Genomic DNA, 16,471 nt, shown 5'->3' on the forward strand with positions numbered 1-16,471 from the left:
TTCCAGCCGGATGAGACGCTGGAACCTTTCTTTGACTCGTTGGTTCGCCAGACTTCTGTTCCCGACCTCTTCTCTCTCCAGCTGTGCGGCGCGGGCTTCACCCAGAACCAGTCCCTGGGAAGCTCCACCGTTGGTGGCAGCATGGTGAAGCCCACAGACAACCATGTAATGTTCTGTTTCCCTAAACCACTGGATCATTTAGTTTGTTGTTTTTTTCCCTGTGCTTTTAGATCATCGGTGGAGTGGACTCCTCACTGTATGTTGGAGAGCTTTGGTACACTCCCATCCGCCGGGAGTGGTACTACGAGGTCATTATCGTTCGGATTGAGGTGAACGGGCAGGACCTCAACATGGACTGTAAAGAGGTAATTTTTTATACAGGAATAAAGAATTAGAAATATAGTTACTTATATGAAAATCGAGGTAACAAACATGCACCATGTGGGCTCTGTAGTACAACTATGACAAGAGCATCGTTGACAGTGGAACCACCAACCTTCGACTTCCAAGGAAAGTCTTCCAGGCTGCGGTGAAGGCTATCAAAGCTGCCTCCTCGGTTAGTCCTTTGTCTATGTTTACAGTCTTTATTTTCTTATAGTTTGGCTACCTAAAGTAGCTCGGCTCCTTCATGTTTCCTAACCAACAAACGTCTCTATGATGCTTTTTTTTCTGCAGACAGAGCAGTTTCCCTCTGGGTTCTGGCTCGGGGAGCAGCTGGTATGCTGGCCAGCCGGCACTACGCCCTGGCACATCTTTCCAGTGATCTCCCTCTATCTGATGAGCGAAAACCGCAACCAGTCCTTCAGAATATCCATCCTACCCCAGGTAGCAACATTCTCCCGTTCTGGACGTGTATTCATTCATGCAGAGCATAATTCAAAATGGAATTTATTAAAAACCACTAAAGTTCAGCTCCTATTTAACATATCCTCCATCATGGCTCAATATCTCTGCATTAAAACAGAAATTCTTAAACATTTCTTAAACAAGAGTAAGCATGAACATAAACAGGTGGAGGGATGTGACTGACTTAACAACTTTAGGAGCCTAAGGCAGCTAATCACAGCTAATGGGCTGAAGTTATCGCCCTCTAGTGGTCAGTTACGCTGTTACACCTGTTTTTCTGCTTCTGGACAAACCAGTAAAAATGTTGCCTAGATTTTGTTTGTCCTGTTCACTTAACCAGAGGACGGTTAAATAAAATTCGAATTTTTAAATCCAGGATAAGGGATAAAAGGAGGCTTCTAACAACAGTACTCAATCTATGACTATGAACCCGTTCAAACACTGGGTAAATAGAAAAGAAGAAATCAATGCACTGATGGGTTCAAATTTTCTTCTGCTTTAAAAAAAATCTAAGGTAATTTTTTACACTAATTAAGATTGTCTGAAATTAGGACACAACGTCAGTTAATCTAATATAGAAACCAGCAATCAGGCTCTAAATCTGAGTGTAGTGATGGAATCAGGCCTGACCCTTCAGCGGCTCATAAAGACAAGAACAAAGTCGGCCTTCGATCAGCTAAAAAACCTCTACAGCGTTAAAGGACCAATGTCTCAGCAGGGCCTTGAAAAACTAATTTGTGTTTTAGTATAACTACTGTAACTGTCCTCACAGGTCTGCTGAAAAAGTCAATCAAACAACTGCAGCTGATGCAGGATGCTGCTGCCTGCGTCCTCACTAGAACTAAGAAAGTGGAGCACATCACCTCAAGAATAGGCTTTAAAATACTTCTGTTTGTCTATAACAGAATCTCTTAAACCGATACAGATTTGTCATCAGTGTTTCAAAGGCCCAGACCTCTCAGGTCTTCTGGATCAAAATAATAATAATAATTTAACTTTATTGATCTCACACTGAGGAGATTCACCTCTGCATTTAACCCATCCCCTTGGGGAGCAGTGGGCTGCCATTGCGCGGGTCTTGTAAGTCCCCTTGCTGAGGGACCCAGAGTGCAGGCTGTGGGAATCGAACCGGACACTTGCAACCTTGTCAGAGCACACTGCTATGACCACTAGGCCAGGGGCTTTCAACGTTTTGAGATCTGGGCAGGAGTGTCTATGTTCCGGGACCCCCTAATTATATATACAGGTAAAAGCCAGAAAATTAGAATATTTTGAAAAACTTGATTTATTTCAGTAATAGCATTCAAAAGGTGTAACTTGTACATTATATTTATTCATTGCACACAGACTGATGCATTCAAATGTTTATTTCATTTAATTTTGATGATTTGAAGTGGCAACAAATGAAAATCCAAAATTCTGTGTGTCACAAAATTAGAATATTGTGTAAGGGTTAAATTTTGAAGACACCTGGTGCCACAAACTAATCAGCTGATTAACTCAAAAAACCTGCAAAGGGCTTTAAATGGTCTCTCAGTCCAGTTCTGAAGCCTACACAAACATGGGGAAGATTTGACAGCTGTCCAAAAGGCGACCATCGACACATTGCACAAGGAGGGAAAGACACAAAAGGTTATTGCTGAAGAGGCTGGCTGTTCTCAGAGCTCTGTGTCCAAACACATTAATAGAGAGGCAAAGGGAAGGAAATACTGTGGTCAGAAAAAGTGTACAAGCGATAGGGATCACAGCGCCCTAGTCAAGATTGTGAAAAAAAACCTGTTCAAAAATGTGGGGGAGATTCACAAGGCTGCTGGAGTCAGTGCTTCAAGATCCACCACCAAGAGACGCTTGAAAGACATGGGTTTCAACTGCCACATACCTCGTGTCAAACCACTGTTGACCAAGAAACAGCGCGAAAAGCGTCTCACCTGGAAAAAAAAGAGCTGGACTGCTGCTGAGTGGTCCAAAGTCATGTTTTCTGACCAAAGCAAATTTTGCATTTCCTTTGGAAATCGAGGTCCCAGAGTCTGGAGGAAGACAGGAGAGGCACAGGATCCACGTTGCCTGAAGTCTAGTGTAAAGTTTCCACCATCAGTGATGGTTTGGGGTGCCATGTCATCTGCTCGTTCCACTCTGTTTCCTGAGATCCAGGGTCAACGCAGCCGTCTACCAGCAAGTTTTAGAGCACTTCATGCTTCCTGCTGCTGACCTGCTCTATGGAGATGGAGATTTCAGGTTCCAACAGGACTTGGCGCCTGCACACAGCGCAAAATCTACCTGTGCCTGGTTTACGGACCATGGTATTTCTAAATTGGCCAGCCAACTCCCCTGACCTTAGCCCCATAGAAAATCTGTGGGGTATTGTGAAAAGGAAGATGCAGAATGCCAGACCCAAAAATGCAGAAGAGTTGAAGGCCACTATCAGAGCAACCTGGGCTCTCATAACACCTGAGCAGTGCCAGAAACTCATGGTCTCCATGCCACGCCGCATTAATGCATTAATTGAGGCAAAAGGATCTCCAACCAAGTATTGAGTATTGTACATGCTCATATTTTTCATTTTCATACTTTTCAGTTGGCCAACATTTCTAAAAAATGCCTTTTTTGTATTAGCCTTAAGTAATATTCTAATTTTGTGACACACGGAATTTTGGATTTTCATTTGTTGCCACTTCAAATCATCAAAATTAAATGAAATAAACATTTGAATGCATCAGTCTGTGTGCAATGAATAAATATAATGTACAAGTTACACCTTTTGAATGCAATTACTGAAATAAATCAAGTTTTTCAAAATATTCTAATTTACTGGCTTTTACCTGTATTGTATGACATTGTATCATATCAAACTGGTCCTATAGTCACTCTTTAACAGCTAAAGTAATGTAATGAAAGTAATTTTTCCCTGAGAATATTAAAGTAGTTCTGATTCTGCTTCCTGGTTGATGGGACAGGTGTTGTGAATGAAACGGTGTCCAGCTTGAAAGAGCTCCTGTGTGTCGCTGAATGTCTGCATTGATGATTGAAAGACATCTTCTGCCTCCATTTATCTGTTTACTACAGTGTGTTGAATTTATGCTAATGTGGATTTATAGATATTTCAATTAGTGGAAAAAATTGCAGGTGGGAATAAAAAAAAAAAGTCTAATCAACCAAAACTTTTGCGACCCCCATGCAGTACCTCCATGGACTCTCTAGGGGTCGAGGACGCCCTGTTAAAGACCTCCGCACTAGGCCGTCACCCCCCCCCCCAGTACTTTGAGACATAGTAGGAACATACTAGTAGTATACTACTTTGCCTACCCAGGACTAAACATGGAGAAGCAGCCTTTAGTTTTAATTCTCCAGTAATCTAAAATAAACTCAGAGAAAACTGTAAAAGTTGATTAAAATCCAGATAAAAAATGTATTTCAATACAACTTTCATTTCATTTTTTTATCGATCATTTACCTTTTTTTAATATTATGATCATATTTAATTACTCATTTTTATTCTTTTTCATTAACCGTTATGCTGCGTTCACACCGGGGGCAGCTGGCGCGACAGAAGCAGCGAGTTTACATGCAAAGTCAATGGTTGACGCGCGTCAAGGCGCAGCAAAAGGTCCCGCGGCGCGTTTCGAGCAGCAAGCGCAGCGCGTCTGAGCAGCTGAAGCAGCGCGTCGGGCGCGTTTTGGCATCTGACGCGCGTGACGCGCCGCAAACGCGTTGCTGCTCGAGATGGAAAAATTGAATTTTTGCTGCTCGTCGCGCCGCGTCAACCAATCAGAGAAGCTGATCTGGGAGCTGGCTGGGAGAGAGACACAGCGTTGATGACACAGACCGCTCTGATTACTCCTCTTAAACAGTTTATTAACGCATAATTAACTTAAAATATATACATCTGCCGGCAGAATATGTTCGCTTTTATTATTGTGGTGCCTGCAGATCGGATTATTTAGATGAAAAACACCTACCAGCCGCCACGGTAAACCGCGAGGAGGCGACCCGCCAGAGGCTGCTGATGAATGGATTCCTTCTGTCGGCGCACCGCCGGTATGTGGGGGTCTGAGCGGCTCCGACAGAAATAATATTGGGAGGCAGGATTGTAATCTGGATGAACTGACTGCACTGATGAAGTTTTCAGGTGTATTTTCTCACTTAAAAACATATTAAAACTACTTTATTCCCACTGATAACAGCAAATATAGCTGCAAGGCAGAGAAAGGATAGTGAAGCTCCGCCCAACGCGCGTCAGAGCCACTTTTGGACCGCGCAGGCAGAGCAGCAAAGTTGCTTCAGCCGCGCGTCAGAACTCACTGGTACAAGCAGCAAAAATGAAGCAGCAGACGCGATTTTGCTGCTTTTGCTGCCCCCGGTGTGAACGCAGCATCACCTTTATACCAATGGTGAACCTGTGTTTCTACTAAAATATGCTGTATAAATAAACTGACCTTGCCTTACCACAAAGGATTTTGAGGCCATTGATTAGATCTACAGAAACCACAGGTGTTCTTTTTCGGAAACCCACAGCCACTGAACCAATATTTGATTTCTTTTCATTCCTTTTTTGTTGTTGTTCTGCTCTGCAGCAATACCTGCGGCCGGTGGTGGATGTCGCCTCGGAGGACTGCTACAAGTTTGCCGTGTCTCAGTCCAGCACCGGGACAGTGATGGGAGCCGTCATCATGGAGGGCTTCTACGTCGTATTCGACCGAGAGAAGAAACGCATCGGATTCGCCGTCAGCACCTGCCATGGTGAGCTGGAAAGAACAGAGAGGATGAGGGAGGAGGAGACTGAAAGCTATCGTGTTCCTCCATTTTCATATAACATTAGATGTGTTTTTTCTCAAATGTTATATAATATTAGCACATTACCAAAAGGTAAGCCTTTTTTTAATGGGTATGTTTATTCAAGCTTTGCATATTTAGGGGCTAAAATGTCTGCAACATTATTCATTGTTAATCAGCCCAGTCACTGTTAGGTTGAACAGACATTTTTAGCAAGTCTGTTAGCAAAAATGTTGAATTATTGCTCAGTTTGATTGGATGAATCTGGACTTCCCCATTACCTCTGACCAGCTTCCCAGGCACTGCAGAAGAGAAGCACCCCCACATCATGACACTGCCACCACCATGTTTCTCATTGGGATAATATTGGATGCTGATGTGTAGTCTTGGTTTCCCACCATGGGAAACCATTAACTTCTACACACACACTTTGTCCCTTTCATGAATTGTGACAAAAACTGAAACCAACATCGGCTTTCGTTCATCCGCATTTTGTAGTTCAGAACATGATATCCCAGTAAAACACACTGAAGATAAACTGTTGGGAATACTGCTGTTTTTTTTAGACTTAGACATTTCCACAGGGTTTCCGTGGGTCATTAAAAATCATTAAAAGTCATTAAATTATTATTTTTAAATTAAGGCATTAACATTCATTAAATGTGATTATCATGACAATTGAAATACTTTATTAGAAAAAAAAAACACTGTTTGATTGTTTCGGGTTGATCGTAAAGCCGTATGTTTGGAAAAGAAGCTTGAGGCGGAGAGAAAGCTAGAGAATGAGAAAATGCTAATTTCAACAAAAGTGGCTAAAAAACCAGGAATTAAGGACATGCAGCCTGTTGATGGCAAAGATGATGACAGATTTCGCTCTGTTATATACTCGGTCTATCTATCTGTCTGTCTGTCTGTCTGTCTGTCTGTCTGTCTGTCTAGTTAGTCGTGGGAAAAAGTATTCAACTATTCACCCTAGTTAAATAAATGGAGATCGATGGATTTCACTCAGTCGGCACATTTATTCATATATTTGCAAATAGAGAACAGTTCATCATACAGCCCTTATGGCACAGCATTCTGCCCTGTTCTGATCTGGGCGCCGTTCGTTCCTCCTTACTTACAACAATGCAAAAGTAGTCAAAGTCAAAACAAATTACAGACACTTATGTTAACAGTAACATGTTATGAATAAACCTTGAGAAAGAATCTGGTTTGTTATGGGAAGAAGCTATGTCTGGTCTACAAGCACCATCCTGCAGAGAATGATAGTTTCTGTCTGTTTCAAGGTGAAACAGACAGAAAGAAAACTTTTATAGTGAGTAAATTGGATAAATGAATATACAATAGAAGAGAAATAAAACAATAAATAAATAAATATATATATATATATATATATATATATATATATATATATATATATATATGTATATATGTATATGAATATATATATATATATATATGTATATGAATATATATATATATATATATATATATGTATATATATATGTGTATATATATATGTGTATATATATATATATATGTATATATATATATGTATATATATATGTGTATATATATATATATGTATATATATATGTGTATATATATATATATGTGTATATATATATATATATGTATATATATATATATATATATATATATATATATGAATATATATATATATATATATATATATATATATGAATGACAGTCATGGATACTTGTTGATGGCATTAAAATTATTTCTAATGGCATAAAAGAGCATTAAATTACAGTTACTTATTCTTGTATAAACCCTGTTCCATTTCTTAAAGTGCAGCAGTGATTGAATGTAATCAGTGTGAGAGAAAAAAAAAATAATATTCTGTTTTGTTTAGAAGAACTGAAAGGGAGAAAAAAAAACTAAAAATAAAAATCATTAATCCTTGATGTTTATGTTCTTCCCTTGCTCAGTGCACGACAAGTTTCGCACGGCTTCTGTGGAGGGCCCGTTCCACGGCGTGGACCTGGAAGACTGCGGCTACAACATCCCTCAGACGGACGAATCCACCCTGATGACCATCGCCTACATCATGGCGGGGATCTGCGCCCTCTTCATGCTGCCTCTGTGTCTCATGGTGTGCCAGTGGCGCTTCGCCCGCTGCCTACACCCACACGGGGACTTCGCCGATGACATATCGCTCCTGAAATAAAGGGACGGAGGGGTGACATGCAAGGTGGCTCCTTACGAAATGACGGTGCTCTCCGAAGAAAGCTTGAAAAAGATTCTTCAGGAATTCAGTAGAAATGCAGACTGCTGCCATCAGGTCATTCGGAAGGACAACAAAGAGCCATTTTGAACTTAAACAGGACCAGAGACAGTGCTGCTGTCAGTTTACACTTTCTCTGTTTCAGCTTCTGTATCTATGCAGATCAGCATGATGTAAGGAACTAATGCAAAAGAATCAGATCTCTAACAAAGATTATGTAAAAAAAAAAAAATGAAAGTAACGATGATTAATATCACTCTTACCTCTACTGTGCTTTGATCGGGTAATTTAATAAAAAACAATAAAATGTGTATTAGAGACTGGAAGTCCAGCTGTAATTCGGTCGGCATGACTTGGAAATTTGGTCACGTGTGTGCTTCTGTAGCGTTTGAGTTGATGACGTTTACCGTTGGAGCCTGCCATGTGTTTGCACAGCCGTCCTGCACACGAAGAGTATATGAGAAGGTCAAAAGAAATAACAGATAAATGCAAATGTCAGTGAAGAATTCTTGGAAAAAAGCTATTATTGTACACATAAAGAGGCTATTTAACATAATATAAGGTAAAGCATTTATCATATGTAATCTGTTTTTTTGCAGAATATGACCAAGAGACAGATCCATGTAAGATGTCATCTCTTTTCTTCCTCTACTGATTAAAGCCTAAATATATCTGCTGTACATAACCTTTGTGCGCTCCAGATCGTCTATTTGCACAGACAAAGATCACAGAGAGTGTTTACCCTCGCAGAACTACTGCTGCACATGTCTGATGATGATTTGCACATGTAACAAGCTAACAAAAGAGGGCTGCTGTCACAGATACACTAACAGCCTAATATGTTTTCAACTGGGACCATAACTGCTTTAAAAGTAAAAACCAGCCCAGAAGATGCTATTTACTGGGAAACATGACTTTTGTCTGTCAGGGACGGTTTGTGTTGTCTCTATAAAAACTGTACATAGATAAAATCAGATCTGGATATTTATCTGTCAGGTGCTGGCAGCTTTGTTGAACCAATAAAGTCCTTCTTCTAACTGTAGAATGTTTCCTTTATTTATATTGTCATGAAACCGAGGACAGATGGACCCAGTATTCAAGGAGAGACAGTCAGTAGGAAAGTTCAAAAAGGTTTATTAAATAAAACAAAAACTAAAGTGGAGCTGTGGCTCGCGGACACAGCAGGATGGGGAGCGGGGCACCGCCCAATCACAGACACTCTGGTTTAACAGTCCAGTCCAAGAATGTCCCCAAGTTCTGCAGTCCCAGAGGACATGCTGGAAGCCGATCCTGGTCAGGGATCCAGAACAGACAGGAACAGGATCCAGATCAGGCTTGAACAGACAGATGGCAAGATCCAGACTTCCAGGCATCCACAAGCTCCCAGGCAGGTTCTGAGTCTGACAGGGTCCGAAAGCGTGACCAGGTGGTCACGTACAGGAGCAGACAGGATCAGATGCAGATGAGCAGGCTCAGTGGAAGAGGGTAGCCGAGACAGGACGTGGAACCAGAACTTGATGCAGGACTTTAAACTGGTCTCCTCCCCGGAGCCAGGCTTAATGAAATAAAAGCTGAACCTCCCCACATATAGAGCCAAAAACCCAGAGGACTCAGCGGGGGAGGAACAGTGGACTATCAGGAGACGAGACAAACACAAAAACCTCTTTCCACTGGCCGCCAGGTTTCAAAACATGAACCAAGGAATCAAAATAACAGACAGGCTAACAGAAAACAAATAATGATCTGGCCCTGAATGCTAAGGCTGAACTGAATATAACCAAGCGGAAACAGGTGACAGGAATAAATTATAATAGAGGCAGGGAGGGAAAACAACAGGTGAAAGGAATTACTAATTAAGGAGGAGCAAACAGGCCAGATCATGACATAAATCCTCATAAATAAAGTAAAAAAGCAGTAGTAAAAAAGGTCCAGCAGATTCCACAACAATTTCTTCCCCACTGCCATCAGACAGCTGAACTGTTGAAAAAAAATTAAAATACTGTATATTTGCACAATATATATCAATCCTCTGATCTTCCATATCAATGCGTTTTTTGCACCATGTTTTTAGAATATGAAATAAAACCAATAAAAAATGTTAATATAGAAAATGAAGGCCCAATGAAAAGTAGATCCAAGTACTACAAGCATGCTTAGTGTGAGGGATTGCCTTTGAGTCAATGAGTCGATGCAATCAACTGGTTTTCCTTAGATGGAAATCATGGAGTCGATTTGACTGTTTGATTTGGTGAACTGTAAAGTGCCTTGAGATGATGTGAGTTGTGAATTGGCGCTATAGAAATAAACTGAATTGAAATTGAATTGAATTTGTGAAAGCTTTTTATATCGACCTCCTTTTTTTATTTCAAATAAAGTCAAGAGAGTCAAACCTCCATGCCTTTTTCCGAGTGTACATACGACCTTTTTCATCAGAAACTTCTGCAACAAATTCTTTTTTATATAAGCTTTTGCCTTCAAAATTAATATTACCTTTGTTCCAAATTATTTCTTATGTGGGGAAAGGTTGTGTTTGTGACCCTATATCCAAGAAAGTAAGGCATGTTCGTAGGATTCTGAGAGTTTTAAAACAAACTTGGAGACAATGAAGATACAACCTTTTAAAAACTATAACCTACATTGCATATTAAATACTATATATTGTCTGGCATAAAATTCAGTACAGATTCTAGAAACCCTAAACCCTTTTTGATACATATAATTGATTTCCCTTGGCTTCTTTTAGATAAAGTATTTTTTCTTTTAGATGGTGCGTTTATTCTTCCAAACTGTCCATTTCTTTACATATTTTATCCTTTATATAAAGTGAGAGTGCATAGTAAACAAGCACTGAAAGTCCTTCAGCTTTTAAAGACAACAGCCTTCTATATTTATAAAGATCCCTTTGAAAGTTTAACTGTTGCCTAAGAGACAGAATTTTGTCACATAGATACCGAGATATTTCCAACTATACTTGACGACAGTGTTGGTTGTGGACAAAAGATATCAGGTGGACCAGGATGGGGCCACACAACAAAAGAAAAAAATGACAAAAAAACAGGGGAAAAGCGCATCAATTAGACTCTGATCTAACAAATAATAGCTGTGATTCTATTTTAATATAGCTGAAGCTTAAAACTGTGATTTCTTCACTTGTTAAAGTAATTTGTAAAGGTGAAATATCAAATTAGTCCAAGGGATGAATCAGTTAAAATCTCTTTTATCAGCACATGTCATCAAATGAAATTAATTTTGTATCATGCTGCAAAATCTGATTTAAATATGTAAAGATTTCTTAGAATATGTGTATACACTCTAAATTCAAAAGGGTAAAAAAGATAATCTGCCAAATGAATTAGTGTTTTTGACCTTGTAATAAGTTGTTAAGATATGATGCTCTTGAAAAAAAATGAAAAAAATCTTACAAACCTGCTCAAATCAAGGCGAAAAGCTTCAATGTGTTGCTTAGCAACAAATTTATTCCATCCAGGTTTAGCATAATGATTTTTAGATTTCTGTTTCTGAAAAAACACATACTACTGTCCTAAAGGACTTGCATGATAATCTATACAGAGTTCACTATTATTTCCTTTTTGTGGTTCGGTTTAGTCCATGTCCCTGCCTGCCTGTATGTTGATCCTCTAAAGTAACACATCTGTCTTATTTAAGCATTTATTAATAGAATTTTCTGCCAATGTACTGGTTGGGCCCGGTTGTATGCTTGACGAATATTTTTTTTTCAACAACCACTGGTATATTATCGACATTTAAAGACATACACAATGGTATATTATGAGACATAGCATATCTGCACAAAATCTCAACAAGACCCAGAGAAGCAGAAGAATCTGTGTACAAATACAGTGATCATCCAGGAGGTGGAATGCCAAGCTTCACTAATAAAGGTAAAGCTACTATTTAGGAGGAGAACTTTGCTTGAGAGAATGACTTTCTTTACAAACCTGCATTTAGTTATTTTCAAAAACAGAATTGTCTGCCAAGTCAGCATTACAATCTCCAATCATATAGACAGAAGTTGTAGCATTATCTTCAAGATTTAATAAAAGTTAAATCTTTTATCTGACTTTAATCTCAGAATTCTGACTTTTTTCTCAGATTTCTGACTTTAATGCCAGGATTCTGAGATTAAAGTCAGAATTCTTGATTTTTTTGTCATATTATACTGAAATAAAATGTAAAAATCAGTTAACCTTTTTTCCCCAGTGGCCCTAATCCTCTTCCGTACAGATTTGACATGTCTGAGCGATTTATTATGTTATTAATCAATAAAAACGTCTCCTGCCAGTTGTGAAATACATATTTTTGAATAACGCTGAATTGAACATCTGGGTAGACTGTACTTTTTGGTTCTGAGATTAAAGTCAGAATTCTGACTTTTTCCCCATATTAAACTAAAATAATATTTAAAATCTATTAACTTTTTTTATTTTATCACTGGCCCTAATCATCTTCCGTAAATTTGATTCCATTGCGCCTGAAAAAAAAAATAAATAAAAAATCCCACCTTCATATCTTCTGACCGGGTCATCTCCCGGCTGACAGTAAAGGAATGTACCCACTATCTCTCAAGCGGTGGTGGCTCTGGGCCAATCAAATATCACGCAATATGATTACGCAGTCGGTATGACGTACTACGTATAGACCAGAGGGGCTCTGGTTACGGAAATGAAGTACCAAGCTCAGCGATAACGCTAGTATTATAATTTCTCGACCTAATCTAAAGCTCCTTCGTAGAAAAAAGTAAGATATAGTTTTCTTTGTGCTATAAACTATTGTTGTCAGCCATATTTAGGCTTTTTGTAAATCAATTTCAATCTCGTTAGCATGAAAAAGCTAACTTGCTTACACAGCTAAAAGAAATACTACAATGCGGGCGAGTTGTTTTCCCCTATTAGAGCTATGGTGTGTTTTTATGTGTTATTATCCGTAAATGTGGTATAATGGATAAAGTGATTATAAACGTTGCGTTAGCGAAGAGTAAATAGATACAACGAACTGGAGTATAGGCTAAATAGTTAACGCCATTGTTGATGTAAGGCAGATGATCAAAATGAAAGGTTTCAAAGGCGTAAACATCGCTGCTCAAGAGATTTGCCTTCACCGTCTGAATTTTTATATAAACGCAGCTATAAACCGAATCCATTTTGCCCCTTTTCTGCTCTAATTAATGCTGCAGTGGCATTTTTTTCATATGTTAAGGTCTTTTTTCCCTCTGTAGTGCTTGCTAAATGTTTGGTTTATAGCCATCGGTGTGCTAACCACATGTTTCTAAGTTGGAATCTAGTTGAAGCGATGCTGTGATTTTTGGGAAGTTCCCTCTGAATGTAACACACTGATGTCAGGCAACCAGACCGTCGTTCTCAGATTGTCTTTACTAATAAAAAATCTTTCATGTTCTGTTTCCAGATTGCTGCTCAGATGAAGAGGGCTTGCCTGGTGGACCAGCTTTGTCATTCTTCCTTGCCATGGCAGCGCCCTATTTCCCCACATTCCTCCTCCTCATTTTTGTGTCCTCATTAGGGCTTTTGCTGCTCACCCTTCTGCCAGCTGTCAGCCCATCCCACCCTTTAACTACCTCTTCTTTATCCTCATCATGGCCATCCTGTGGGCCAGGTCAGTCTTGGGCTGTCCGGATCCACCACAGCCATGAAGAAGAGGATGATGAGAGAGCAGGCTCAATGCACCTGGATGTGATCGCTGACAAGGTATGGTAGCACATTTAACCATTTTCAATTTAATTCAGTTTATTTGTATAGGGCCAATTCACAACACATGTCATCTCATGGCACTTTACAGTTCACCAGATCATCCAGTCAAATTGATTCAAAGTTTTCTATCTAAAGAAAATCGGTTGATTGCATCGACTCATTGACTCGAATGCAATCCCTCACACTAAAGGGCACATCACAAACATCAAAAGGCATCCTCACACATCAAATGTCGCTTAGGTCTGGTCGTGAACCAGTTTTGCTGCTGTGCTTCTGTAGCCTGGGTGCCAGTCCGAACTTAGTCCCGCCCACAAGGTTTGAGTTCGGGGAGGTTCGGTCTGGCTCTGCTCCATAGTAGTGCGAGTATTATCGCCCACTGTCAGGCGATCCAATCAAATTGTCAGGGCGGGCTTTATACGATGATGGACAGATGATCAAGTGTAACGTAATCAACCACGTGACCAAAGCGCGCTTGGGTGACAACAATAATGGCTGCCGCTGGAGAGTTTGGGTGAGTAGATTCTGCTATTAGGTCTGTTCTAGAAGATATCGACAGCAAATTAATTTTAAAAGAGGAACAGAGAAAATGCGATCAAGTCTCATCTTCTTATTCTAGGCGTGAAACTGCACGCTTTGATTTTTGTGGGCAACAACTATGCCTTGCTTAACATACGTCACGCACTCCGTTGCTCTTATTGGTTGTAGATCTATCCAATTGAGTGCAGAGGCATTTTCTTTCCTGGTTCGTTCGAAACACGCCCCATAATCACAGCTCTATGGAGCAGCATCAGACTCATATTCTGACTAGAATTGAGTCGGACTACGTCAGGCTAGTGCTTCTGCACCGTCGGTCTGGAATATCTATAGAACGCACAGACGTTTCCCGCCATAGCGCAAGGAGGAGCTTATTCGAGAACTCACAAGAACTTCGACGGATGGTCACGAGAACTTTCGCTGCGCTGGTGGGTGTGTTTATCTTCCAAAACAACAATGGCGCGTTTGCAAGATATCACGGTCGCAGAGATGGATCTATAGTTGCTAGACGTTGAAGAGGAACAGGTTTTGTTAATGGAGTTGGCAGAAATACCAATTAACCTTTCGTCCTAGTTGTCCATTGTTCCTCGGTTTTTAAAAATGGCGCGCCCCGGCACCGAATCGAGAAGGACGACCACACAGACAGCCGGAAAGGCATATCAAGGACCAATCACAGCTGCTTTTGGTCTGCGCAGTTCCGCTTGAGGTCTTTGCGGCTTTGCAGCCGTCCGACGTGTAGTCAGGATTTTTTTGAGGTGTGCGACGATGGTTACAGAACCTCTGCATGGGGGTTGTGGTCGCGCACAGAGACAGATTTTACGGTTGCAGAAGCTATACGTCAGAAGCATAAATTGCCCTTAAGCATGCTTGTAGCGACAGTAGAGAGGAAAAATTCCCTTTTAACAGGAAGAAACCTCCAGCAAATAATTAAAGAATTTTTAAAAGCATTTCTTTTTTTTTCTCATGCAATATCAACAGAAACATTTACATAACTTAGAGATTTGTGTTTTTCCTGTATTCATACGTCAAAAGCAAATTGCATGAGAGGTGCAGTAAATTCATTTGCATGGTGATTTTTTCTTTTTGTTTTGAGTTCAGGACAAGCTCACAGTATAAAAAAAGTATCCACAGCGGATAAACCTTCGCACATGTTGGCTTATCACAACCACAAAATTACTTTATGGGGAATCTCTGTTTTGACTAGCAAAGCTCTGCTTTATGTTTAGCTTTTTAATTCATTGTTAGATGGAAGGAAAGCCTATACTCCTCTATACAAGCCTAAAAGCTGCTCTAAAATGAGTGTTTGGAAAAGTTAAACAAGAAAAAAAATAGGTGGTGTTTCTACTAATTTGAAAATATCTAAACACGATATAGAATTTTTGGCAGGTTTATCCTATTTGTCCTTCTTTTTAACTATTACAAAAATTATTATAAAATCCACTTATATCTTTTTGTTTGTTCATTTGTTTTTGTTGTTTTTTAGGTTTATTGCTTTTATTTAAAGGAAAAACAATCTGATTTTTTCCAATTCAGGTAGCGAAGCAGGCGGGCCTGCAGAACCAGGGTCAAATTGGAGAGCTAGAAGGCCACTATTTGCTTTGCTCAGTAAAAGCTGACACAGGATTTTTTGGCGGCATCTGGAAAAGGAGCGTCCAACCAGCAGATGTTCTGGCAACGCATCCTCATGTCCTGTGGTTCTCCAAGGAGCGAGTGCTCAGTCGGTCAAAGAGGGCGTTGGCCTTTAACGACCCCAACTACCCTAAACAGTGGCACCTGGTGAGATCATAAAAAATACATCAACAAAATATGTGAATATATGTACCGTATTTTCACGACCATAAGGCGCACCGTACTAAAAGGCGCAGTCTCAGTTATGTGTCCCATTTCTGTATTTAACACACACATAAGGCGCACCGGACTATAGGGCGCATTTTTTATATACAGGTACATGTCCTCTACTACCTTTAAATAGCTCTACTGCGTATTTTAAAAATACAGCGGGCCCAAAACTGAGTATGACTGTGTTTTATTCATGTATTTATTACAAAGTATTAATCAAACCTGCGAGCTGGCCATGAGACAGACACATCGCAGATGACACAGCGCTGTGATTACTCCTAAATTAACTTAAAATCCTGAAACCTGCCGACGGAATATGTTCGCTTTTATTGCCGGTATCCTGGTGCCTGCACTGTAAATTATTTAGATGAAAAACACCTGCCAGCCGCCGCGGTGAGGCTGCTGTTGAAGGGATTTCTACTGTCGGTGCACCGCTGGTATGTGGGGGTCTGAGCGCCTCCGACAGAAATAGATAATCTGGATGAACTGACTGCAATTAAGTTTTCA

The 16,471-nt window shown here is 40.0% G+C and overlaps 2 protein-coding genes across 2 annotated transcripts in view; both read left to right on the forward strand.

Annotated features, from left to right (window-relative positions):
• bace1 (beta-secretase 1) overlaps positions 1–8,097 on the forward strand; it is a 30,252-nt gene extending 22,155 nt beyond the window's left edge. The window contains exons 4-9 of the mRNA XM_038273400.1: positions 7–144; positions 231–365; positions 455–556; positions 676–825; positions 5,418–5,583; positions 7,570–8,097. Of these exons, the coding sequence (XP_038129328.1) occupies positions 7–144; positions 231–365; positions 455–556; positions 676–825; positions 5,418–5,583; positions 7,570–7,808 (930 nt within the window). The 3' untranslated portion in view covers positions 7,809–8,097. The remainder of the gene's footprint in view (positions 1–6; positions 145–230; positions 366–454; positions 557–675; positions 826–5,417; positions 5,584–7,569) is intronic.
• Positions 8,098–12,502: 4,405 nt separating this feature from the next.
• pcsk7 (proprotein convertase subtilisin/kexin type 7) overlaps positions 12,503–16,471 on the forward strand; it is a 31,696-nt gene continuing 27,727 nt past the window's right edge. The window contains exons 1-3 of the mRNA XM_038273383.1: positions 12,503–12,623; positions 13,290–13,588; positions 15,659–15,901. Of these exons, the coding sequence (XP_038129311.1) occupies positions 13,349–13,588; positions 15,659–15,901 (483 nt within the window). The 5' untranslated portion in view covers positions 12,503–12,623; positions 13,290–13,348. The remainder of the gene's footprint in view (positions 12,624–13,289; positions 13,589–15,658; positions 15,902–16,471) is intronic.

The sequence above is a fragment of the Cyprinodon tularosa genome, unplaced genomic scaffold (assembly GCF_016077235.1).
Source record: "Cyprinodon tularosa strain WSP-4 unplaced genomic scaffold, ASM1607723v1 ctg87, whole genome shotgun sequence".
NCBI classification, from domain to species: Eukaryota; Metazoa; Chordata; class Actinopteri; order Cyprinodontiformes; family Cyprinodontidae; genus Cyprinodon; species Cyprinodon tularosa.